Consider the following 23,808-nt stretch of genomic DNA (forward strand, 5'->3'; position numbering starts at 1 on the left):
GCTGCATGTTTGCATACACAGATGTATGCTTACAATGCATAGTAGCAACCGGCTGTCAGGGCTAGCAAAGTATACGGAACCGGAATCAACCATTCATGCTAGAACGTTTCTACTCAGAAATCCTGCTCGCGTGCGAGTTACCAAGTTAAAACCAGCAGCAGCAGCAGCAGCAGCAGCAGCAGCAGCAACAACAACAACAACAACAAAAAACGTTACAAAAAACGCTCGTGCAGTGCACTGACGTCAGCTACTTTCTGCCCACTGACGATGACGTTTTGTAATGTGTAGAAGAAGAGCACTAGAGATTTTAAATAATCAACGTCAGATAAAGACGATGCTAAACGTAAAAAATGAAAGATAGAAGTTTAATACGTGACTAAAGGGCGTTTGGTCCCTGTTTCAGCCACTCTCTCTTGTACTTCCTGCCAGCGCGCGGAGATGACAAGACGTTGTTGCGTCACGTGACCTGAGCCAGCAGAGTGGATAGCAAAGTGAGGTCTGAGTTTAAACATGAAAATATGGTTGGTGGTATTGATTTTCTACTGAAATGCAATTTTGACATTGAACATAGCCTAGTTAAATTAGCACATTTTCATAGATAAGCCCTGTTATCTTGGCGGCAATGTATAAACGTTATTTTTCTCCACATCGATGCCTAATTTGGAACAGTAGAGATATCAAATACAAGAATAAATATTTGTTTCTAAAAAAAAAATGTTTAATCCTGAAAACACAACTATTTAAGGATGATGGTCAAATGTTCTCCTATTCAGAATTCCTTCAAACAAATGACATTCCTGTGACGGTTAAAGACTATGCAGTAGTTTTTGATGCAATTCCAAGCGGTCTCACGAGATGAAGGAAATTATGTCTATGGTACAAAAGAGATGTTTGAGTTTGGGAAACTAAATTACATGGTTGTAGCATTAAAGACAAATGTTGAAATATCCGTTAGGAGTTTGTGCACAGAAAGTTCAATAACTGCTGCCAAAAAAATGTGGAATTCTAGATTTGACCATATTGACTGGAAAGAGGTATGGAATGTCGCCCGAATGTATTGTATTATCAATAAAGTAAGGGAAGTTTCTTTTAAATAGTTGATATTATATATCCTGTAAGCTAGGTGCTACTAAAATTTAAGGTTGATATGTTGTGTAAATATCTCAGAAGAAACTATATCTTCATTTGTTTTATGAATGTATTTCTACAAAAATATTTTGGATAGAAGGGTTTTATCTATGTAGTAAAGTTATTATTTAATATATGCATTTTTTTATCAAAACACAAGTTTCACAGAAATGTATCTTGTGAATTTACATATTATTTATGTAAAATATTATTTACACAAATGTAAAAAAAAGAATTTTGCACTCTTTAAGACAGAAATGAGACTTGAAAAACTTGGAAAAACTTGAAGAATTACAAAGCAAAGAAGACTGAAGCTTTGTCAGATTCATTTTACTATGTACTCCTTATTAGGGCTGCTATAAATAAAAAATAAAATAGGAAAAAACTTTTAATTTTTAAGTCTTTAAAAAACTTCATCAAAATATTTGTACTTAAAATATGTCTCTCTTCTTGGTCAACTTTTGTTAAATTTTACATTTACATTTGTTTTTTTAAATAATATATTATTATAATTTATAATTTAAAATATGTACTATATATATATATATATATATATATATATATATATATATATATATATATGGGGGTGCTTAGCCAAAAGTTGTTGAGTGGGGGTGTTCACTGTCCTTTTCTGCATATCGCGGCGCCGTTTTGTGGTCCGTTCTGCATAACACGGTGGCTCATTTTAGCTTATTGCGGCCCATTCGGTCTGTTTCGCGGCCGACCCACCGGCCCCCTCAGTTCTTCCGATGCCCCTGAATGGCCCCAAAGTGTGTCGGCCCACCGGGAAAATGTCTGGTATGCCAGATTACAATTTATACATATACATAAATATACAATTTATATATATATAAATTGTAAACAATGAAAAGTGTTTAATTGTTTAAAGTGTTAGTTCACCCCCAAATGAAACAATTGTCATAATTTACTTACCCTCATGTTGTTCCAAACTCATTTGACTTTCTTTCTTTTTGGGTGAACTATCCCTTTAAGCACTTTATAACTACATAAACTTGATCTTTGTTGTTTTTATTTGCCTGTTTTGCTTTACAATTAGACATATATGTTAGTCACAAAATTAAGACTGTCCCTGTATCCAAAAACGTGTACTGTCACAGTATGTACTGTATTTGATGATGTACACACTTCTCGCCCAATAAAACAGTATGCTCTTTTAGGTATGCATGCAAGTATACTTGCATTCATACTATAGTATGAATAGATTTCGGACATACTTCATACTGGGACATGGGTATTGAGCCGAGACCCAAATAAATGATGTATTACAGCAACTGTGGAAATAATCCACTTTAACAGGCACCACTTAACAGGCACCATTAAGCACAATAAACAACTTCCTTGGTATGTAAACTCACTGAGCTCTTTATTAGGAACACCTGTACACCTATTTATTCATGTGATTATCTAATCTGCCAATCATGTGGCAACAGTGCAATGCATAATTGTATGCAGATACGGGTCAAGACCTTCAGTTAATATTCACATCAACCATCAGAATGGGGGAAAAATGTGATCTCAGTGATTTCAACAGTAGCATTATTGTTGGTGGCATACGGGCTAGTTTGAGTATTTCTATAACGGCTGATGTTCTGGGATTTTCATTCACAGAATAGCATCTCAGAATGCACAAAACTTCGAAGCTTGACTTTTTTAGGACCATAGTGCTCCTAATAAAGGGAGTGGCTCAGGTAGAGTGGATCGGCCACTAATCACAGGGTTGGCAGTTAGATTCCTGGCCCACATGACTCCACATGCCGAAGTGTCCTTGGGCAAGACACTGAACCCCAAGTTGCTCTCAATGGCAGGCTAGCACCTTGCATAGCTGCTCTGCCGTCATTGTTGTGTGAGTGTGTGTGTGAATGGGTGAATGGTTGAATGAATCACAGTGTAAAGCGCTTTGAAAACCGCTAAGGTTAAAAAAGCACTATATAAGTGCAGACCATTTAATAAAGTGTTTAGTGAGTGTATATCACTCATTTTGATTGTTTGTTTGATTGTTATTTCGCCTCAGATCCCAAGGGATTACGGGATCATAAAGTGTACAGTCGATCCGCAATATTAGGTGATCTAGGTATTTCTCACTTACTGCTTCATTAATACTGAGGATTCAGACATACTACTCCAGAGGCACACTATTTTTTACATACTATATTGTAGGGAAGTGTGGATATTCGGACACAGCATATATCTAAAATGTGATTTTATCATGAAAAACTCTCTTGTTGAATAACCTGCAATGTTTACTTTGTCACCAGTGAATGAAATTTAGATTTCAGATTTTAGCCATCATGGTGGTAATGTTTTGTAATGGTGATTGTCCAAGTTCTCTTCTTTTGAAGTGCTGACACATCACTAATCACTTTGCAACTCAAATACTGTTCTGGCCAGTCCCCATCTCATGAGAGATGACATCACAGAGATTAGTTGTAGCTCTCGGATTCCTGGTACAAATGTTTCAAACACTCACTACCGGGCCGTGTCAGAGCTTTACACTATCAATAGAGGCTTTGAGCTCGCAGTGAATCCATTCCCTTGTTCCCCTATGGTGCAATGATACAGTACATTGTAAGAGCTCCAAATGGAACTGGCCAGTCATATTGCTGACACAATTCACAGGATAACAGCCCTGAAACTCCTCAAATGAACAGAAAGCAGTTATCTGTGTTACTACATATATTAAGACAGACTACTAACAGTGTTGAAGCAGAGTATAGTGACAATCTGTTGATATTTCTCGTGTATTAGCAAGGTTGGGAGAAGAAGACTCAGAGGTGCCAGTGTTTTCCATTTCCATTGGCTGCAAAGGTAAGGTGAGAGCTCTCTATATTGTCTTAGTTTGCCTTCCTGCTGTTTCGAGCTCCAGTTTTCCCCCCTCATCCAACATTATGATTCACTTTAATGAAAGATTGTGAAGTTATAGTGGTGATTGATTTAGTCTAATGGAGAACATTTGCACAATAATGTGCTCTATTACTTGCATAATGAATTGCCTCTGTCCCGTTTGTGCTGTCATAGAAGAGACTCGCATCTGTCTAATTACACCTCAAACTAATAACCTTATTTAAATTGCAGTTGTCACACACATGATTATTATCATGAACAATTTGAGGCCTAAATAAATGTGTATATTTATATCTCCCACCGAGTCATCTAATCCAGTAAATTGTGCTGTGTCTCCTCTTTTTCTTTATTATTCTTGTATCTCATATCAAGTGTGTTTAATATACAGTAACTATATTATAGTCCCGAAATGACCTCATTGATACACAGAATTAGGTGCTGAGTTTGAATAATAGATACTGATTAAAATAATTTCTAATCATTTTTAACTGTCCTTATTGATTAATTTATCATGTCAGCCATTAAATTAAGATAAAGATAAATGTTCTAGTGTATTTTGAGTGTATCACTATCTGGCCAATGTTAAGGCATTGTTAAGTGAGGAAATCACAAGTATATTTGACTCCACTTCCTTGTAGCCATTGGCCCCTTGCCGTGGCCATTAGGAAGATTCTCAGACTTAGTAGAGCAATGACAGGTGAAATGAAGCACAAAATGCTCTCTCTCTCTCTCTCTCTCTCTCTCTCTCTCTCTCTTTCACTCTTCTGACACAAATTGGAATGAAACCGTACTTGTAATTATTCATAAGAAAATAAATAAAGCAGGTGTATAAGTATCACACACACACACACACACACATACACACACAGCGAGAAGACTCTGTAAGGAGCATGAAAGATAAACATTTATTTTATTATTATTATTATTAATAGAATATCTATTATCACTGGATTATTATACTGTTTAACCTCATTTTTTATTTTGTGAGAGAAATAGAATGAATAAAATTAATTAAAAAAATATACAACAAAAGCAAAATTTCACTTTCAAATAATTTGTTATTTAATTAACAAACTATAATTAAAATTAGTACAGACAGCATAATTCATTAATTAACACACTCACTGAACACAGCTGTGTTAGTTTTTCACTAAAAATCATAAGAGTGAAAGAGAGAAGAGAGAGAGAGAGAGAGCATTTTGTGCTTCAAATGCATTTCTTGCATTGTTTAGCTCAGGAAAAGGTTTGCAGATTTTGACATTGCGTGATATCCAGACATTTCCTCATTGTCATGCCAATTGACCATGACCTTTCCTTTCTTTTATCATTACATGTACCGTCAGATCACCCAAAAAAAAATCAATGTCTGTCAACCTTTCTTATATCAAAAGACATTAGGTCCCCATGTTCTCTGATGACTTGTCTGACACTTTGCATTTGGGCCAGTGACTCTGGGGCCAGTCAGGAGATAGGAGAGGAGCCCCTCATTAACAGATGAATACCAAAGAGCACAGTGCTGCAACCAGCCAACTGATATTAAATCCATATTTCATGCATTTTACATATGGGGCAATTATCAGTGACCGAAAATCTAAATGTGAAGTATTTAGCAGGAAATAAAACAGCTAAATGTTTAGAAGGGGTGTCAGCTTTAAGAATAAATATTTATTCTGCCTTAAGAAGATGTTAATTTTAAATTAAATAACAGCCTGGTCCACCAATGTTATTCTTGTGAATTACTGTTAAGCCTGTTCACATAATTATTAATAGAACTTCTATTATCATTTATAGTGATTTATTTATTTATTTATTCCCAATAACTAAATAAATAAATAAAAGTTATCTAACAGAATGATACTATACCAAGTACGTAATTTATAACAATCAAAATTAGAAAAAATGTAGATCCTCTAATATAGTCATTATGTTCTCGTGTACCTAATATTCCATCCATCCATCCATCGTCAACCGCTTATCCTGTGTACAGGGTCACGGGGGGCTGGAGCCCATCCCAGCCAACATTGGGCGAAAGGCGGGGGACACCCTGGACAGGTCGCCAGTCCATCGCAGGGCCACACATAGACAGACATACGTACCTAATATTAATGTATTAAAATATAATAATGTTAAAATATTTTTAATAACTAATACATTTATATATAATATAATATATACAATATTACAAGCTATATATAGAAGTACAAGTTTATTTCTATAGCACATTTAAAAACAACAGAAGTTGACCAAAGTGCTTTACAGTTTAAATAACTAAGAATAAATAATAATTCATTAGTAAATTATTTAAAAAAAAAAACATTTGGTGCAGCGGTTAGCACTGTCGCCTCACAGCAAGAAGGTTGTGGGTTCAAACCCTAGTTGCCCTGGCCTTTCTGTGTGGAGTTTGCATGTTCTCCCCGTGTCTGCGTGGGTTCTCTCCGGGTACTCCGGCTTCCTCCCACCATCCAAAAGACATGCAGGCTAGGTTAATTGGTGTCTCCAAAAAAAAAAAAATTGCCGTGGATGTGGATGTGGAGGTGAGTGTGAGTGTATGTCTGTCTATGTGTGGCCCTGCGATGGACTGGCGACCTGTCCAGGGTGTCCCCCGCCTTTCGCCCAATGTTAGCTGGGATAGGCTCCAGCCCCCCGCGACCCTGTACACAGGATAAGTGGTTGACGATGGATGGATGGATGGATGGATATATATATATTTTTTTTTTTCTATGCTGATTCTGAATATAGCATTATCATCACAAAAGGATTTTAGACTAGACAACGCACCACATATTTCTCTTGTATTGTTATGTCATGGTGAAATAATGCTAATTGTTTTTGAAGATGAAGGCCATTAAGTGAAAATGTCTTTGAGGGGCTGTCAGGGGCCTCCTAAACTGGAGCGCCTGGAGAAGGTCATGAGCCAGTTCTCTGGCAGCCTGGACCAGGATGACCTGCAGGATGATCCACAGGAGCTGGACCTTTGTGGCGATAAACTGATGGGTCAGTGTGTCTTTTCTTTCATCAGTGACCTCATAGGCAACATGATCACATGTGAAGTCGGCATGATGTTTCTGATAGTTTCGGTACCCTAGGATTGACTATTGTATGCTGATGCGCTGACAAGTACGATTCTTATTAGACATGTTTGCGTGATTGCATTAGCTGCGTGGGGGACTTGGGTTCAAAGCCAGGCAGTAACCACGTTTGAATAATCAATGACAAGCATGATTCAGAGGTTTAACTTTTCCATTTAACATTACTTTTTACTCCACTAATGGTTGATGTAAGGTTTGGGTTGGGGGATAGAATCAATAAATCTATGCTTTTCTCTTCATTGTATAACATCCTGTAAAGCTGAAAACAACTTACTTCACGACTAATTTTTGGTGACCTCTCCTGGACATAAATGGAGCTCACACATGCACATATGCCCTACAAAACGTACCGCTTTGGCCATTGGGGCAGTGTTTCGAAATTTCGGTCAACGTATACAGATTTGATGAAAGTAAATTTGTCTACTCTTTCCTCAGCTTACTGTTGTTATTATGACAGATGGGCACAGCGAGTCAGACGGATATTGGACTTTGAGATGCTGAAGCAGTTGTGTCTCAATTAAGCATTGTCTTCTATTGAAACATACATTTAGAAACAAGAATTTAGAGAGTGCAGTATATAGTGGGGGAAAAATAGTAGAAACGTGTACGTCAAACCCATATATGTGTATATAAAGAGAATGCTCTGCAAATGTAGGCTGGTCAAATTTAGGTTATGCTTCCAACTGGTTTTACATGAAAACACATATTTAAATTGATCAGTAATTAGAACTTTGAACATTGAGATCCTTTATATTTAGTGATCATTTTACACTATTATAAGCACTCAGGCTAAAGCATGAATCCATTAATATTTCTAGGAACAAAATATATTCATCTCTGTACCACAGGTAGAAACACATTGTAACAAACACCTAGACTCGTAGGTAGCGTTGAACCCGGAGGTAATGTTTATTAAGAAGTAAACTTGGGATGTCGTCAAAGGAGCGATGGAGAGAAGGACTTGAGATATCGTCAGAGGAGCGTTAGAGAGAAGATCTTGGGATGTCGTTGAAGGAGCGATGGAGCTGGAACCAGGAAAAGAGAGCGAGGGAATGTCTTCAGGAAGTAACCAATGGTAGCGGGTAAGTGAGTCTGTATTTATAGTCGAGACCAGACGAAAAGTGAGGATCAGGCTTTTATGATGTGGAGCTGATTGATGCAGATACGAGGGACAGGTGCAGTTGATCAGTACTCAGGGGAGATGGATTGTAAAGTGTGCTGGGAGATCTGTGACATTACCCCACCCCCCCCTCCACGGACCGCTCCAGAGGGACGTGATACCTGGCGCCATGGACGACCACATCCACGAGGAGCTGGACGACCAGGGTGGGTATTGTGGAAGTGTGAAAGAAGGGTGGGATCCAGGATGTCATCTCGAGGTACCCATGATCTTTCCTCTGGACCATACCCCTCCCAATCAATGAGGTACTCGAGGCGACCCCTGCGGCATCGGGAGTTCAGGACGTCTCGACCTTCGTAGGATCCGATTCTGAGGAGTGAGGAGAGAGGGTCGGGTGGTAAGGTTTCAGAAGAGAAACATGGAAAGCAGGATGGATGCGCAATTCCGGAGGGAGCTGGAAAAGTGACAGGGTTAATTTGGATGGTAAGCTGGAGTGGGCGATCTCCGGGTGTCAGCAAGACATTTCTGGCAGCGCACAACCTGTAGCAGGTGGTGGTGAGTCAAGTCCCAGACCCTCTCACTCTCCTTAAACCAATAGTTAACAGCTGGCACCTCAGATGGTTCACAAGACCATGGGTAAGAGAGAAGGTTGGTAGCCCAATACGCACTGGAAAGGTGTAAGTCTAGTGGAGGGTTGACGGAGAGAGTTCTGTGTGTACTCAGCCCAGGACAGAAAACGACTCCAGCGATTCTGGCGGTGATGGCAGAAGGTTCTGAGAAAACGACTGATCTCCTGAATCTTCCTTTCTGTCTGACCATTACTCTGTGGCTGGTAACCAGAGGAAAGACTGATGGTTACCCCTAGGAGTGAAAAGAAAGCCTTCCAGACTCGGGAGATGAACTGCGGACCTCTGTCGGAGACGATATCCTCAGGGATTCCGTAATTGCGGAAAACGTGATTGAAAAGAGTTTCCGCTGTTTTTAGGGCGGTAGGAAGTCCCTTGAGGGGAAGTGTGGCAGGGCGGAGGGCGGGGCCGGGTCGTGATTGTACACACCCGGTCCCATATTAGGCTAATCAAGCCTCCCGAGAGGGATAAGGGTCGACTTCAGAGGATCGTGCGGGAGAAAGAGATCGTTAATGGACATGTCCGTCATGTGTGTGTGTGTTTGTCTTTTGTTTAAGTTTTATATTAAAATATTATTTATACTGACAAGCCGGTTCTCGCCTCTTCCTTTCCATTGATCCCTTTACAGGAATTAACTTGCAGGCCTTAGAGAAACGATCTACTGCCACCAGAATGCATGTAAAACCCTCGGAGGATGGTAAATCAGTGATAAAATCGACCCCTAGGTGTGACCAGAGTCGACGAGGGATGGGCCGAGGAAGGAGTTTGCCAGATGGAAGTTGGCGCGGAGTTTGGGAGACGGCACATTCGATGCATCCCTGGACGAACCTTCGGACATCTCGGTCCATACGTGGCCACCAGAACCGGTCCTGGAGGAGTGAGAGGGTCCTATTGTTCCCCGGGTGGCCAGTGCCCAAGGAGGAGTGTAAAGAATCTATCAGAGTTACTCGTAGAGAAGAGGGTGCATAGGTTTTATCGGCAGGACAGTTTGGCGGAGCTGGCTCAGTGGCAGAAGCCTCAGCGATCATCATCCAGGGACCATTGAATTGGGCTTACTACTACGCAGGGAGGAAGAATAGTGTCTGGTTTCTCATGGGTTTCTTCTGGAGAGTAGAGACGGGAAAGGGCATCTGCCTTGATGTTCTTATCACCTGGACGATAGGAGATAGTAAAGTTGAAGCACGAGAAGAAGAGTGCCCATCGTGCTTGGCGAGGGTTTAAGCGACGAGCTTCCCGGAGATACTCTAGGTTTTTATGGTCTGTGAGTACCAGGAAAGGAAACTGGGCCACCTCAAGCAAATGGCGCCACTCCTCTAGTGCCAGTTTGATAGCCAAGAGTTCCCTGTTACCGATATCGTAATTTTGTTCCGCTGAGATGAATTTCTTAGAAAAGTAGGCGCAAGGGTGGAGTCTGGGTGGCTTCCCCTGCTGCTGTGAAAGGACGGCCCCTACACCTGTGGTTGAGGCATCGACCTCGATCACGAAAGGTTTGTGGGGATTAGGATGGTTGAGAATGGGTGCTGTAGTGAAGGCAATCTTAAGGTGTTGGAAAGCATTGGAGTCCAGGATAGGGACTTGGGCTTAGATTTTAGGAGTGAGGTAATTGGAGAAGTGAGGGAGCTGAAGTTCTTGATAAACCAGCGGTAGAAGTTGGTGAAACCAAGAAAGCGCTGGAGTTCCTTTATGGTGGTTGGAGTGGGCCAGGCTTGCACAGCTTCTACCTTCCCTTCGTCCATTTGGATAACTTCTGGACTGATATTATATCAGAGGAACTGGAGGGTCTTCTGGTGAAATGAACATTTCTCGGCCTTGAGGTATACTTTTCCAACACAAGCTTGGCATGTTGACGATGGTCTGTATCATTCCGGGAGTACACCAAAATGTCGTCTATGTATGCGATGAAGAATCGATGGAGGTACTCATGGAAAACCTCATTCATGAAGCCCTGGAACACAGAGGGGGCATTGACCAGGCCATACGGCATCACCTTGTATTCATAGTGGCCTGTAGGTGTCACAAAGGCTGTCTTCCATTCGTCTCCCCTCCGGATCTGAATGAGGTTATAGCCGCTGCGCAGGTCAAGCTTGGTGAAAATAGTTGCTCCTCTCAACAATTCTAATGCAGCAGGAACGATGGGGAGAGGATACTGTAACTTCACGGTTATTTTGTTGAGGGAGCAGTAATCTATGTAGGGACGAAGGCCTCCATCCTTCTTCGCTACAAAGAAAAAGCTAGAAGCAGCAGGGGAAGTGGACAGACGGATGTAACCCTGGGAAAGGGCCTCCTCAATATACTCCTCCATGGCTCTTTGTTCTGGAATGGAGAAAGGGTATATTTTACCTCTGGACACTGACTCACCAGGAAGAAGGTCAGTTGTGCAGTCCCATGGTCGGTGAGGTGGTAACCGTGAGGCAAGAAGGGGGCAGAAAACGTCCTGGAAGTGGGTGTAGCATGAAGGGATTTCAACAGACTGCGAGCTGGTCGGGCTTTCAATTGTAGTGGTATTAAGATTGAGGAGAAGAGGTTCCTTGACTATATTAAGGTGGTTCGGAGTAGGCAAGTTAGGGAAACAGGTTGGAGAGCATTTTACTCCCCACTTCAGGACATCACCTGTCGACCAGCAGATGACTGGGTAATGACGGATGAGCCAAGGATGCCCTATGATAATATTGGAGGTGAAGTTTTATAAAACCAGTAAGGTGATTTCTTCTGTGTGCAAGCATCCAACTTGTAATTTCACTGGGCCTGCTGCCCAGTGACGGATGTACCCCTTACCTAAAGGTTTGCCGTTTATGGTTTGGATTTGATAGTTGTGTTCACATGGCCATCTTTGGAGACGGAGCTGGTTGCAGAGTGCGCCGGAAATGAAGTTACCAGCTGACCTGGAGTCAAGAAGTGCGGGTACTACGAAAGGAAAAACAGAAGCAGTAAGCAAAACATTTGTTTAAAGAGGGGAGGAACAAATCCTAGGAGTGTGTAAGTGACTCACCAGTGGGCGAGGAGTTCGAATGGGACACGCAGAGATGACATGCCCCTTTTTTCCACAGTAGAAGCACAACCTCTGGGTCAGCCGGCGTTGGCGCTCTGCCGGGGACAATCGGAAAGCATCCAACTGCATTACATCACTGTCTGGTTCTGTGGTATGGGTAGAGGGGTGTTGCGAGGTAACCAGCGGGCTGTGAAGCGGGCAGCTCATCGATGCAGGACCTCATTCTATTACCACTCTGATGGAGAGCTGGATGAAGCGCTCGAGCTCCATGGCATCATCAAAGGAAGAGAGATGCAACCGTAACCTTGGCTCAAGTCCCAGGTGGTAAATAGTAAGGAGAGATGGTTCATTCCATCCGCTGGATGCTGCTAGGATGCGGAATTTAAGGGCGTACTCATTGATTGTGCTCTTACCCTGATGGAGGTTATATAGTTGTTCACCAACCGAAGCATCTCCAACCGGGTATCCAAAAACCTCTGGGAAATGTCGGGTAAAACTATCAAGGGAATGAGTTACTGTGCTATTTTGATCCCAGAGAGGTTGTGCCCATTGCAGCGCTTGTCCAGTTAACAAAGAAATTATATAAGCCACCTTAGCTCGTTCAGTGGGAAAACGTTGCGGCTGCATTACTATTGTGAGTGAACACTGGGTCAAAAAGCCGCTGCAATTCTCTGCCGATCCAGAGTAGGGTGCTGGGTTGACCATGGGACTGGCGGAATAGACAGGAGAAGGAATTGCGGATGCGCCGGTGTAAGGCGGGGTGCCAATGTGTTTGCATTCAAAGGCAAATAGCAAATGCTTCCTGAGGCACCACACCCCACTGAGCGAAGACTGAAAAATCACACCTCATTGTCGCCCTTCCACATCTGTCCCATTCTCTCCCCTCTCCCCTCTCCTCCTCCTCATCCATTCCCTTTAAGCCCAGAATCACCCCAAACTCACCTAAGATCTGTATGCACCATATCTGATGTATACAAATAATGTAACTTTTGTAACATGTTTGGTATCATTTAAAATGTCTCGAATGCGTCTGGTATAGTGTTTTGTCCCCAGCTTTATAAAACTTAATGACAACAAAGTTATAAGGTCTATGCCAAATACTGAATAATTCTGGAGGCCTATCCCCTCCTTGAAGGTTTAACACCAGGAAGCCAAGAACCCTTTCACCCCCAAATTCTCATTGAACAAAGGATAATACCATTTGGTACACAATGTGTATTCTGTCTGGATATTTAAGGAAGGCTGGCCCAGAGCTCAAGGTTCTCTGTAGTCAGATGATCCCACACCTCAATGTGTGTAACTGTAATAATAGGAATCTGCATTCAGATTTCCCATGCTTTGCAATTACATGTACTTTTCTCAACTGCCAGGTATGTTCTTTGACTTGCTTCTTTAACTTGTGTTTTAAATCCTACCTGGCAAATAAATTGTTACTTTTTGATTTATTCTGTATTCCTCTGAAATCATTTATATCAATACTGGGTCTTTAAAATAGAAGAAACCGCTCTGGAGGAACCGAGCAGGAGAATCCCATTTTAAGAATAATTTCTATCATAACTGAAGCTTTAATGTAGGAGGAAGCCACTTAAAGACTATCTGTTTGAATCTCATTAGAAACTGATCAAAAGGTAAATGAATAGAAGAGGATTCAGAGTAATCAATAACTTAAATGATTAAAATAAAAGAATAATCAGAAAGAATTTAGAGCTTTAATCTAAATCAGAGGTCAACTTAAAATTGGAGTCAGATTAATATAAAATTGGAGTCAGATTAATATAAAATTGGAGTCAGATAAAATTAATAACGGGATGAATTTGTAAAGTGCAAATTATTAACAATAATTGCTTTACTTCAGTGCTCAGAAAAGACAGAACAATGCAGAGACCTTCAAGGGGCAAATCTATGTATTTTTAGCAGTTTTGCCTGCCATTTTACACCGGCGTTATCGGTGGTGCGGTCGGAGTCATGATTTTAGTCGGTCTGCTCTTCTGTAACAAACACCCAGACTCGTAGGTAGCGCTGAAGCCCGAGGTAATGTTTTTTAAGAACTAAACTTAGGCAATGAAGAACTTGAGATGTCGTCAAAGAAGCGATGGAGAGAAGGACATGAGATATCGTCAGAGGAGCGATGGAGAGAAGATCTTGGGATGTCGTCGAAGGAGCGATGGAGCTGGAACCAGGAAAAGAGAGCGAGGAAGTGAGTCTGTATTCATAGTCGAGACCTGATGAAGAGTGAAAGGAGGATCTGGCTTTTATGATGTGGAGCTGATTGATGCAGATATGAGGGACAGGTGCAGATTATCAGTACTCCGGGGAGAGGGATTAGTGCTGGGAGTGTCCGGTAGATCTGTGACACATAGGCAGGATAGCAGATTTAACCTTGGGAATTACCTTGTGAACACACTGCATACTGTAAAATATCCTGCTGTATTCTTCAAATGCTCTCCTGTTGACAATCAAATGCAGCCTGTACTTGCTTTTTTGATTATTGAGGGGTTACCTCCACACTATCCCCCTGAAATATACACCCCTGTCAAGCTCTGAAACTTTGCTTGGTGCAGAATAATCTGGAATAATGTTAAATATGTTCCAGACATGTCCTCTTTTTTGAAAAAAGTGTCCGGTCGGGATTTCCAAATTTGCAAACATGTCCGGGATTCGGCTTTAGTTGCATTATGATGTGCATATGGTCTAATACTTCATTGTGTGTGCACATATATATACATTGCTTTAACCCCTCTTTGTAAGTCCCGCCTTCTCGCACACCAATTGGTTGATTTTAAGAGGCTTGCGGCAACTACTGGCCAAATTCCTGACTCTCAATCTCTCCGTGAGAGACGAAGAGCACGAATCTCTGTTGTGTTCGGCATCAAACAGTTGCTTGACAGTAGCAGCAAATGACAGCTGAGTGGAGACAATGCCCAAACAAAAGTGCAAATTTATATAAGATTTACACAAAAAATTACCATGCTTTCGTCCAGGTCGAGATCTGTGAGAAGCAGAATGTATGACATGTAAAGCTGTCACTTATGTGTCAGTTGCTAATAAAGGTGCAAGTGATTTAAAAGCACACATTAGCTCTGCCAAGCAAAAATGGTCAGCAAAATGTGAAAGTTCATCAGGTAAATTAATGGACTACTTTTTGCGACCAGGTAAAATTGATATCACATTGCTTCACTTTCAATGACCATTATATAATAGTACATAATACAAAATAATAGTAATAGTAAATGAAGGTACACTCATGGCATAAAAGAATGTTGGAAATTGTTATTTATTTACAGTATATATGTTTATGTTATGCTAATAGAGTGTCTTTTTCACTTTATTATAGTTTGCTTTCATTGTAACATGGTTTGAACCATAAAAAACATGGTGTGTGTGTGTGTGTGTGTGTGTGTGTGAGTGTGTGTGAGCGTGTATTTATCACTTTGTGGGGACCAAATGTCCCCATAAGGATAGTAAAACCCGAAATGTTTGACCTTGTGGGGACATTTTGTCGGTCCCCATGAGGAAAACAGCTTATAAATCATACTAAATTATGTTTTTTGAAAATGTAAAAATGCAGAAAGTTTTCTGTGAGGGTTAGGTTTAGGGGTAGGGTTAGGTTTAGGGGATAGAATATAAAGTTTGTACAGTATAAAAACCATTATGTCTATGGAAAGTCCCCATAAAACATGGAAACACAACGTGTGTGTGTGTTTTGGTAAAACTTTACAATAATGTTCCATTTGTTAACATTAATTTGTTCACATGAATTAAGCATTTAAAGGTCTTATTTTATGTTATTTTCAACATATAGTAATGCATTTTTTAAAATCAAAAGTTGTATTTTTATTAAATCACATTAACAAAGATTATAATAAATGATGTAATATATATATATATATATATATATATATATATATATATATATATATATATATATATATATATATATACTGTAAATATATATTGTTAATTGTTTGTTCATGATACCTAATGCATTAAATGGAACCTTATTGTAAAGTGTTACCTGTGTGTTTAAGTTGTCATGTTTACTCTACTGTTCTCAAAAGCCCTGGCCTGTGTGTTTATCCAATGAACCTATAGGTGATTACTAAAGATAAAATCACAACAAAGACTATACTATTTAAATGTTATGATTGTTTTTAGAAGCAAGGGACATCTCCTTTCAAGCAATATACAACTTTCTCCCATTCAAGTCCCTGGATTGTGTTATATTTCTTGAAGAAGTGCCAATCCTGGTGCAAGTGACAGAGGTTGAGCGATTCACATCTACAAGGGTAATTAAAACATATGATAACACTACAAGAGGATCACTTTTATGTCCTAAACCATTTTCTGAAACTATAGTAATATTTTTAATAATACCATTAAAAACATAATGAATAGCAAGTAATATTTCATTTGTTAATCTAGTCATGAGGATTATCTACAGTATCATGATTAGATAAACTGTGTGCAGTAGTATATTCAATCAGTTCTTTTTTAAAATAACCCACTCAAAGGTGCTGAATCCCAACTTGTACACTATAGAGTTGAGCCACAGAGGCTTCAAATGGAAAGTCAAACGCCGTTTCAAGCACTTTCTGGCACTTAATCAGGAGCTGCTCAAATTCAAGGCCCTCTTAAAAATTCCTCTGCCAAGTCAAATGTAAGCTCTGCTAATTTCATTTCATTTTCTCTGAATACAAATGCTCAAATGCACACATACTGTACAGAAAAATTAAGCACACCACCTCTGTTGAAAACACAATCTAGCACATTTGCTTTTGTTCCGCTAAGTGTTTTCATTTTTCAGTTGGGTGTACACAATTTGTCCCAAATGTATTGTTGTTAGCGCTCTGTGAACACTACGAAAAATGCTTTGCACAACCTCACTGCACTGTTAATCCTAATGTGTGTTAGAATAACCTCTCACTTAATCAAATCAGACGTAGTTTCATGGACACAAAACATGTAAATTTGTGAATAATTTCAGTCCTGTTTTTGATAGTCACTCAGTCAAAAGGAAGTCATTCAAAGGCCGCAAAAGGTTTAATGGAGGACACCTACCTTCATTACCACGAAGACCTGATGCCCTGGTCAAGGAGGAACAGCTCACCAGCAGAAAAGTTAGATCTTTTATCTTAATTTTTGTGATATTAGTGATAGTATATACAAACTCTGTTACAAATTAAAAAATGTCTCTATGCCTGTATTGGCATAAAGTGTTTCATACTGAAAACATCTTTAAATTTTTTTAATAAATCAATACATCTGTTTCTTCAGATGTTTCAGTCTTCCTTTTGTTGTAACAGATGCAACTTGAGGACTATCTGAGGAATATATTGAAAAGGCCTTTGTATAGGATACATCCTGCAACAGTAAGTCACAGCTTAGACAGTTTTTATTGCCTGTACCCTTATGAGAAAAATACTGTGGGAGTACCAGTGATGGTAATACCATGGTATTTTGATATATTTGGTATTGAATGATTGCCACGTTCACACACCAAGGTATTTATATAAGGTTTTTCAAAGAAAACTTGTACAAAGAAAAGTACAAATGTACTATGTCCAAAACAAAAAACTATGGTATGATTTGATACTTTTTGTCAGTTTAATGGTAATATAATAATTAAGTTCCACTCATAAATTGTGCTTATCCATATGCAGTATGCAGAAGAATTGCATATTTAAATTGTATATTTAAAAGCATATGAATCTATGCTTATTTTAGAATAAGAAATAGGCTTTGTTCAGTTACCATTGTGTCACATTGAAACGAGGCAGATGAGGAGTGGGATCTAAACGCAGCTTTTAATGAAAAAACATAAGATAAACCAGGTAACTCGGTGTATAACATAAAACACAGGGAACAAATAAAACATCCACGATGGGAAACCAAAATATAAACAAATAAGCAAATATCCACGAAGGGCACGGGCAGAAACACATTCCAGAACATTTAACAACTGACAACGAATGATGAAACAATAGGGTTTAAATACACAAAGGATAATGATTAAATGACACACTGGTGAGAACAATGAAGTACTGCTGGCAGTGATGAGGGCAGGGAATTATGGGAAGTGTAGTCCGGGACAGATGACAAGGGAGAAACACAGGGCAGACAACAGTGAATCGTGACACACATGTAGGCAGAAGGAAGGTTCTGGAAGCACTCTACTTGCTGTGTCTCCACTCAATAAAACAAACCTTCACCTGACAGTCACATAATTAGCATTCGTTTAAAGGGCTAATTAAAGAGAACCTGTACCTTAACCTCACACTTGGAATAATTATTAAGGCAGAGCTGGACTAAACAATCCAACGCAGATGCCAATTTTATTTCTTCATTTCAGCCATAATAATTGCAAGATCTCAAGGAACCGTGATTAACTGAAATATTGATAAGCATATTTGGAATGAACTGTATAGCTTGAATGCATTTGCCCTAAAGCTGATTTGCAGGCTTACAGTATTGATGCTAATGAGCTACATTGTGTGTTTTAATTTAATTTCAGCTTGAATTCCTGGAAGTGAGTCAAATCTCATTTATTCAGGATCTGGGACCAAAAGGATTGTAAGAAAGAATAACTGTCTTTTATTTATAGGTAGAACACAATGATGTCTTCTATAGCTATATGGATTGTAAAATAAAAGTAGAAGAAAATGTTTAAATGTGAGAGATTACCATTTGTTGGCTTGATTAGTATTTGTCCCTTTATGTGTTTAATCTCATTGACAAAAGGGAAGGTCTGATCTTAAAGAAATCCGGAGGAAACACATTCCCTGTATGTTACTGGTGTGGATCCAACAGTGTCTGTTACCGTTGGTCCAAAAGGTGAGAGCGGTTCTGTCTACATATATGTTTAATTGTGTGTTTGGTGGAAATTTTAACTGTGTTTTTGAGGAAATCATAGTAGAAAATGTAGTTACTCAGAGGTTGCTCTTTCATAGCACGAGGGATTTAATAGAGTTCTCATGTATGTGTCATTTAAGTATAAATATTGTCTCAGATGTTTCTCCTACAATTCCTTAGAAGAAATAAAATTAGAACCAAATGAGACAGTTGCTGACATACAGTACAGTTATAGTAGAGCTATAAAAGTAATGTGGGTTATGAAGCTCAGGTAGTCAAATAGGTAGTGAAATGTTGATCCCTGAATAATTTGATGAGAAATGGTTGAGTTCATATGAATTTGTTGACCTTTGATTGCAGACTATCTTGGCAAATCTGAGCAAAGTTCACAGAGCACAAGATCTCTTCTGAAAATCTAGTCTTTACTCAGGTGAAAGCTGTGAGAAGCAGGAGACTTAAACAAAAGTTTCCATTTGATCTCTGTTTAATCTCATTGCTGTCTATGTGGAACAATTTAAATATTAAAGAGGTCTCATTTGGTAATTTTCATTCCTATAGAAAAAACTGTGATATAGTATCACACTCTGTTTCTGAGAAATAATCAAAAGTGCATGATCTTTGTCTCATGGTTCACAAGTATTATTGAAGAAAGAACACAAAGTCCTGAAATTAATATTGGTGGATAACAGATGCCGATGTTGAACTGTCTTCATCTGTGCAGACGGGGGTGTTATTGTTATTTATTTTTACAAGCAGCTTACATTACGCTTGCATAATTCACATGGCTCTTTAAAGCAAACACTGACAGTTTCAGTTCCAATTGAATTTTGCTCCTCTGATTGCGGCCTTGCTGGGCCTTCGGGTCATGGCATGTCTTCTGTTGCAGTTATTTACTTATTTAGGTTATTATGCTGTTTTCCCACATCTGATAAAATGGCTCTCCCCCTTGTTTCAGCTCTCATGTGGTGACTGCTTCATGTTTCAGATGGCTGGTGGTAAAAGACTCCTTTGTACTCTACATGAGGCCGAAGGATGGCCAAGTAGGTACCGTGATTCTATATGATAAGGGATTTCACATCAAAATAGGGACCGGAGAGGCTGGAGTGAGGCATGGAGTCACGATTGAGAATCTTTGCAGGCAGGTTGAGATAAATGTGCAAAATTGCATTTTAAGACTTGTTTTCAAGTCTATTCTTCTTACCCCATTTACAAATGTTTTTTTTTTTCTTGTTGTAAGCATAAACCTCACAAGATGTTGTTAAAAAATGCAAATAAAGAGAAAATAGAAAAGTAAATAGAAAAATGGAAGGACATTTATTTCATCCATTTTGTTTGTCAAGTGAATTTATCTTGTTTTAAGGATGTTTCGAAATTTTTATTAGAAAACAGGAAAAAAAAACTGATTAAGTTCATTTTTACCAGGGGTCTGGGTATCTCAGCGAGTACTGATGCTGACTAGCACCCTTGGAGTCACGAGTTCGATTCCAGGGTGTGCTGAGTGACTCCATCCAGGTTTCCTATGCAACCAAAATGGCCCAGTTGCTAGGGAGAGTAGAGTCACATGGGTTAAACTCCTCGTGGTCACAATTAAGTGGTTCTCGCTCTCAATGGGGCACGTGGCAAGTTGTGTGTGGATCGCGGAGAGTAGCATGTGCCTCCACATGCTGCGAGTCTCCGCGGTGTCATGCACATCGAGCCACGTGATAGGATGCACGGATTGACTGTCTCAGAAGTGGAGGCAACTGAGACTTGTCCTCCGCCACATTGATTGAGGTGAATAACCACGCCACAACGAGGACCTATTAAGTAGTTGGAATTGGGCATTCCAAAATTGGGGAGAAAAGGAGATAAAAAAGAAAGAAAGTTCTTTTTTTGTAGTGTTGACATGAGACAAATATCAATCAACATAATTACTTTCTGTAAAAAACTTTCTGTACAGGGCACTTACTATCAAGTGCTCCACATATAGGCAGGCTCGTTGGTGGGGGCACTCCATCGATGAATTTTCTCAAATGTTTGGACAGGACTTTCTGAGAGAAAACCGCCATGGGTCTTTCACACCGGTTAGAGAAAAAACTACATCAAAATGGTGAGGAAATATACAGTCACAATAATTACTGCACAATATTATATTCCAATTAAAACTGTTGAGGACAGAATTAATTATTTCTAAATATATTTGATTATTCCATCTTCTACATAATATTTTCATTTCTGTTGTATCAGAGTGATCCTAGAAGTTCAACTGTTCCCTTCTTCTTTGTTCCTTTTGTGTTGACATGTGATCAGCACTAATCAGAAAATGTTCTCATGAATATCAGTGGAGAACCCAGACACACTTATTAATTAAGCACCCTGTGCCTCTTTTGAAGGTTTGTCAATGCAGCTGGATACTTTGATGCCATTGCTGATGCTCTAGAAGGAGCAAAGGAGGAAATCTTTATCACAGCCTGGTGGTACAGACTAAAATAAGCATCAAGCATGCCTCTTGTACCTAGCTTTTTAAATTCTGTGTGCATTTATTTCACACCCCTTGAAGTACCAGTGGAACATGCATGCTTCATTTTGTGTTCCATTGCAGTTTATGTTATGGCAATTTGATTTTCTGCAAACAGACTACAAATGGAACATTGTGTTTTACAATAGGAGAATAGTGCACTGTAGAATACATAGCTGGTTGTTTTATGGTACTCTGATTTCTTTGCCTAATCTTACTAATTGATGTGTGGTTCGGTCCCTAAAAATAACACTTTAAACAATCCTAAATTGGTTTACTTGTCTTAACTGGTCTAGTTGGTCTCCAACCCTGTCCAAACTGGTCTTTAGCTGTTATAGCTGATCTTCAAGCCTGTCTAAGCTGGACTTCAGCTAGTCTAGTTGGCCTCCCAGTCTGTCCAAGCTGGTCGTCAGCTGTACTTGCTGATCTCCAAGCCTATCTAAGATGGACTTCAGCTGGTCTAGCTGGTCACCCAGCCTGTCCAAGCTGGTCTAGTTTCTCAGCCTGGAAAAGCTGGTTTTCAGCTTGTTTAGCTGGTCAAATGAGTAAACCAGAAAAGTCTGAACAGGGTGGCTAGCAGTTTATTATTATGGTTATTATTTATTTTTAAAATGTAAGAATTTCTGTGCTAATGTTTTTTCAGCAGCGATGGTAACATCTGTTTGGTTTTCTTTTCTTTTTTAATCACAAAAAACAATCTCAGAGAGTGGTTGTTTGTTATATGTTCTCAGGTTAAGCCCAGAAGTCTTCCTCAAACGACCAGTAGTGAATGGGAACATGTGGAGATTAGACCATGTCCTCAAGCGGAAAGCAGTTGAGTATAAGCACCTGCTCAAATCTGAACAGCCAGTTTAATTTTTCTCCTCACACACTTTTTCTTATGTTTTCTGGAACCAAAAGTAGTTTAACAACATTTGGTCTTTTGTCAATTCAGCAACAAGGAGTGAAGATCTTTGTCCTACTCTACAAAGAAGTTGAGGTGGTGATGGGTCTCAACAGTGAGTACACCAAGAAGACACTGATGGGACTTCACTCAAACATCAGGGTGAGTCAAACAGTATGTCAAACATTGTCAAAAGAAGAATATTGCCCAAATGACAGTATTACAGAGGGGACCCGTCTTTACAAATCAGCCTCCCACTCAGCCACCACAGGTGCTTGACTCATGTCTTCCCATGACCCTCCAAGAACTAAGTTTTGATCAAAACACATCACAGATATCCAGAAAGCACCCAGCATGCCTATGACCTCCTGTCACATAGCATGTTACTTAGATCATGTCTGGACTTTGCCAAAAATCCTCTCTGGTAGCATGAGGGGATCACTCTGTTTGGAACCCAACATACATTGTGTCTGGAGATGGTCAGGTTGTTCCTTGCCTATCGTCTCCATAAGAGCCCAAGGCTGCTAATCTCATTCCTCCCCTGGTGCCACATAGCTTCAGTGGCAACAAAGCTCTGCGGTATTCCTCACTGCAGCACCCCAGGCTGGTGCGTGATTGACATGCCGTCACATTATCTTATTGGAGCGCTGGTTGAGTCTGGGCAGAGGAGTGACACTGGGAAGTGGCTTGGGATCCACACCCCAAGGATGTGTGCGCCAAAGCAGCTGGGTGGAGGTATTCCTGGGCTCTGCTGGTGTAGAAACACCTGCCAGGGGCGGTGTCCTCTGGAGGCTCTGCCAAAGCTGGTGAAGACGCAGCTGTACAGTAGTTTTTCCTTACTAAGGTTGACATTATCTACATTGTTATGTTATTTTTGTCCAGAGGCCAGAATTATTTCCTGTTCAGTTCGTTTTCAGTTGAAACTTCATTTTCCAGTTCCTAACTTCACAGTTTACCAAAGCATATGGTACTATAGTGCATTTTCAAAAGTTTTCATTTTGGGTGGAGGAAAGTGCTGTTCTAAGGTAGATGAGAGGCGTAAATGTAGCAAAATGTAGCAAAGATGAGACCCTGTCTACATCAGAAATGAGTGTAGCGTTGCTTCAAAAGCTAATAGACCCCTTTATAAACGATGGAGCTGTCTACACTGAAGAAACATCGAGACACAATGCAACAGTCAAAGACATGTCCAGCATGTGTTAACATTGGAAAACAATGGAAAAACAGTTCAGATGTACACAAAATATGTTCATGTGAAAGGCCCCTAACTTACAGTATCCATTTGCGTATGTCTGTGAGTGAGAACGCATGCGCGAAACAATTTTGGTAGGCCTGTTTATTTTTTAATTAATTACAAATCCGTTCTCAGCCAAAACAAGAAGTCCTACTTGAAAAACTGAACCGGACCAGATGGGACCCGAGGACCATCGGGCTGCAGACCTCTAATTCTGAACACTTTTGCTAGTGTATAGTAGTATGTCATCCAGGTGTTTTATGCATACAGAAAATGTGCATGCTGTGTATATACATCATAATGCAAAAATAGTACAATAGAATGTAAAAAATTTGTTATAAGATAACCTAAAAAAAAAATGCTTCATGTGGGAACATCTAAATTTACTTTTTGTTCAAGTCAAAAATATTATTTAATGTGTCTAATCAACCTAACTACATACGGTTACACACAAAAAAAGTCATTTTTAAGTGTTAGATTAAGTAGAAATTGATTAATAAGGTAACTTTTGCATGTTGACACTTTTTACCA

The 23,808-nt window shown here is 39.7% G+C and overlaps 2 protein-coding genes across 14 annotated transcripts in view; one reads left to right on the plus strand and one right to left on the minus strand.

Moving 5' to 3' along the window:
- LOC127654836 (protein O-mannosyl-transferase TMTC4-like) overlaps positions 1 to 443 on the minus strand; it is a 33,535-nt gene extending 33,092 nt beyond the window's left edge. For 2 of the 4 annotated variants that reach the window (XM_052142326.1, XM_052142323.1), the window contains exon 1: positions 34 to 437. The gene's annotated coding sequence lies outside the window, so the exon portion shown is untranslated. Of the gene's footprint in view, positions 1 to 33 lie in introns of all 4 variants that reach the window. The other 2 variants (XM_052142325.1, XM_052142324.1) reach the window with 2 other exon arrangements.
- Positions 444 to 3,780: 3,337 nt separating this feature from the next.
- The window catches only part of si:ch211-168k14.2 (phospholipase D1), a 49,972-nt gene continuing 29,944 nt past the window's right edge, over positions 3,781 to 23,808 (plus strand). For 7 of the 10 annotated variants that reach the window (XR_007972007.1, XR_007972008.1, XR_007972011.1 and 4 more), the window contains exons 1-13: positions 3,781 to 3,959; positions 6,826 to 6,984; positions 15,970 to 16,100; positions 16,326 to 16,471; positions 16,814 to 16,931; positions 17,118 to 17,183; positions 18,326 to 18,384; positions 18,553 to 18,645; positions 19,649 to 19,805; positions 20,637 to 20,752; positions 21,036 to 21,119; positions 21,892 to 21,973; positions 22,095 to 22,205. Coding sequence is in view for 5 of the 10 variants with exons in the window: in XM_052142618.1 (XP_051998578.1) it covers positions 6,846 to 6,984; positions 15,970 to 16,100; positions 16,326 to 16,471; positions 16,814 to 16,931; positions 17,118 to 17,183; positions 18,326 to 18,384; positions 18,553 to 18,645; positions 19,649 to 19,805; positions 20,637 to 20,752; positions 21,036 to 21,119; positions 21,892 to 21,973; positions 22,095 to 22,205 (1,302 nt within the window). In the remaining 5 variants the exon portion in view is untranslated. Of the gene's footprint in view, positions 3,960 to 6,825; positions 6,985 to 15,969; positions 16,101 to 16,325; positions 16,472 to 16,813; positions 16,932 to 17,117; positions 17,184 to 18,325; positions 18,385 to 18,552; positions 18,646 to 19,648; positions 19,806 to 20,602; positions 20,753 to 21,035; positions 21,120 to 21,891; positions 21,974 to 22,094; positions 22,206 to 23,808 lie in introns of all 10 variants that reach the window. The other 3 variants (XM_052142621.1, XM_052142617.1, XM_052142619.1) reach the window with 3 other exon arrangements.

This window comes from Xyrauchen texanus, chromosome 14 (assembly GCF_025860055.1).
Source record: "Xyrauchen texanus isolate HMW12.3.18 chromosome 14, RBS_HiC_50CHRs, whole genome shotgun sequence".
In the NCBI taxonomy this organism is placed as follows: Eukaryota; Metazoa; Chordata; class Actinopteri; order Cypriniformes; family Catostomidae; genus Xyrauchen; species Xyrauchen texanus.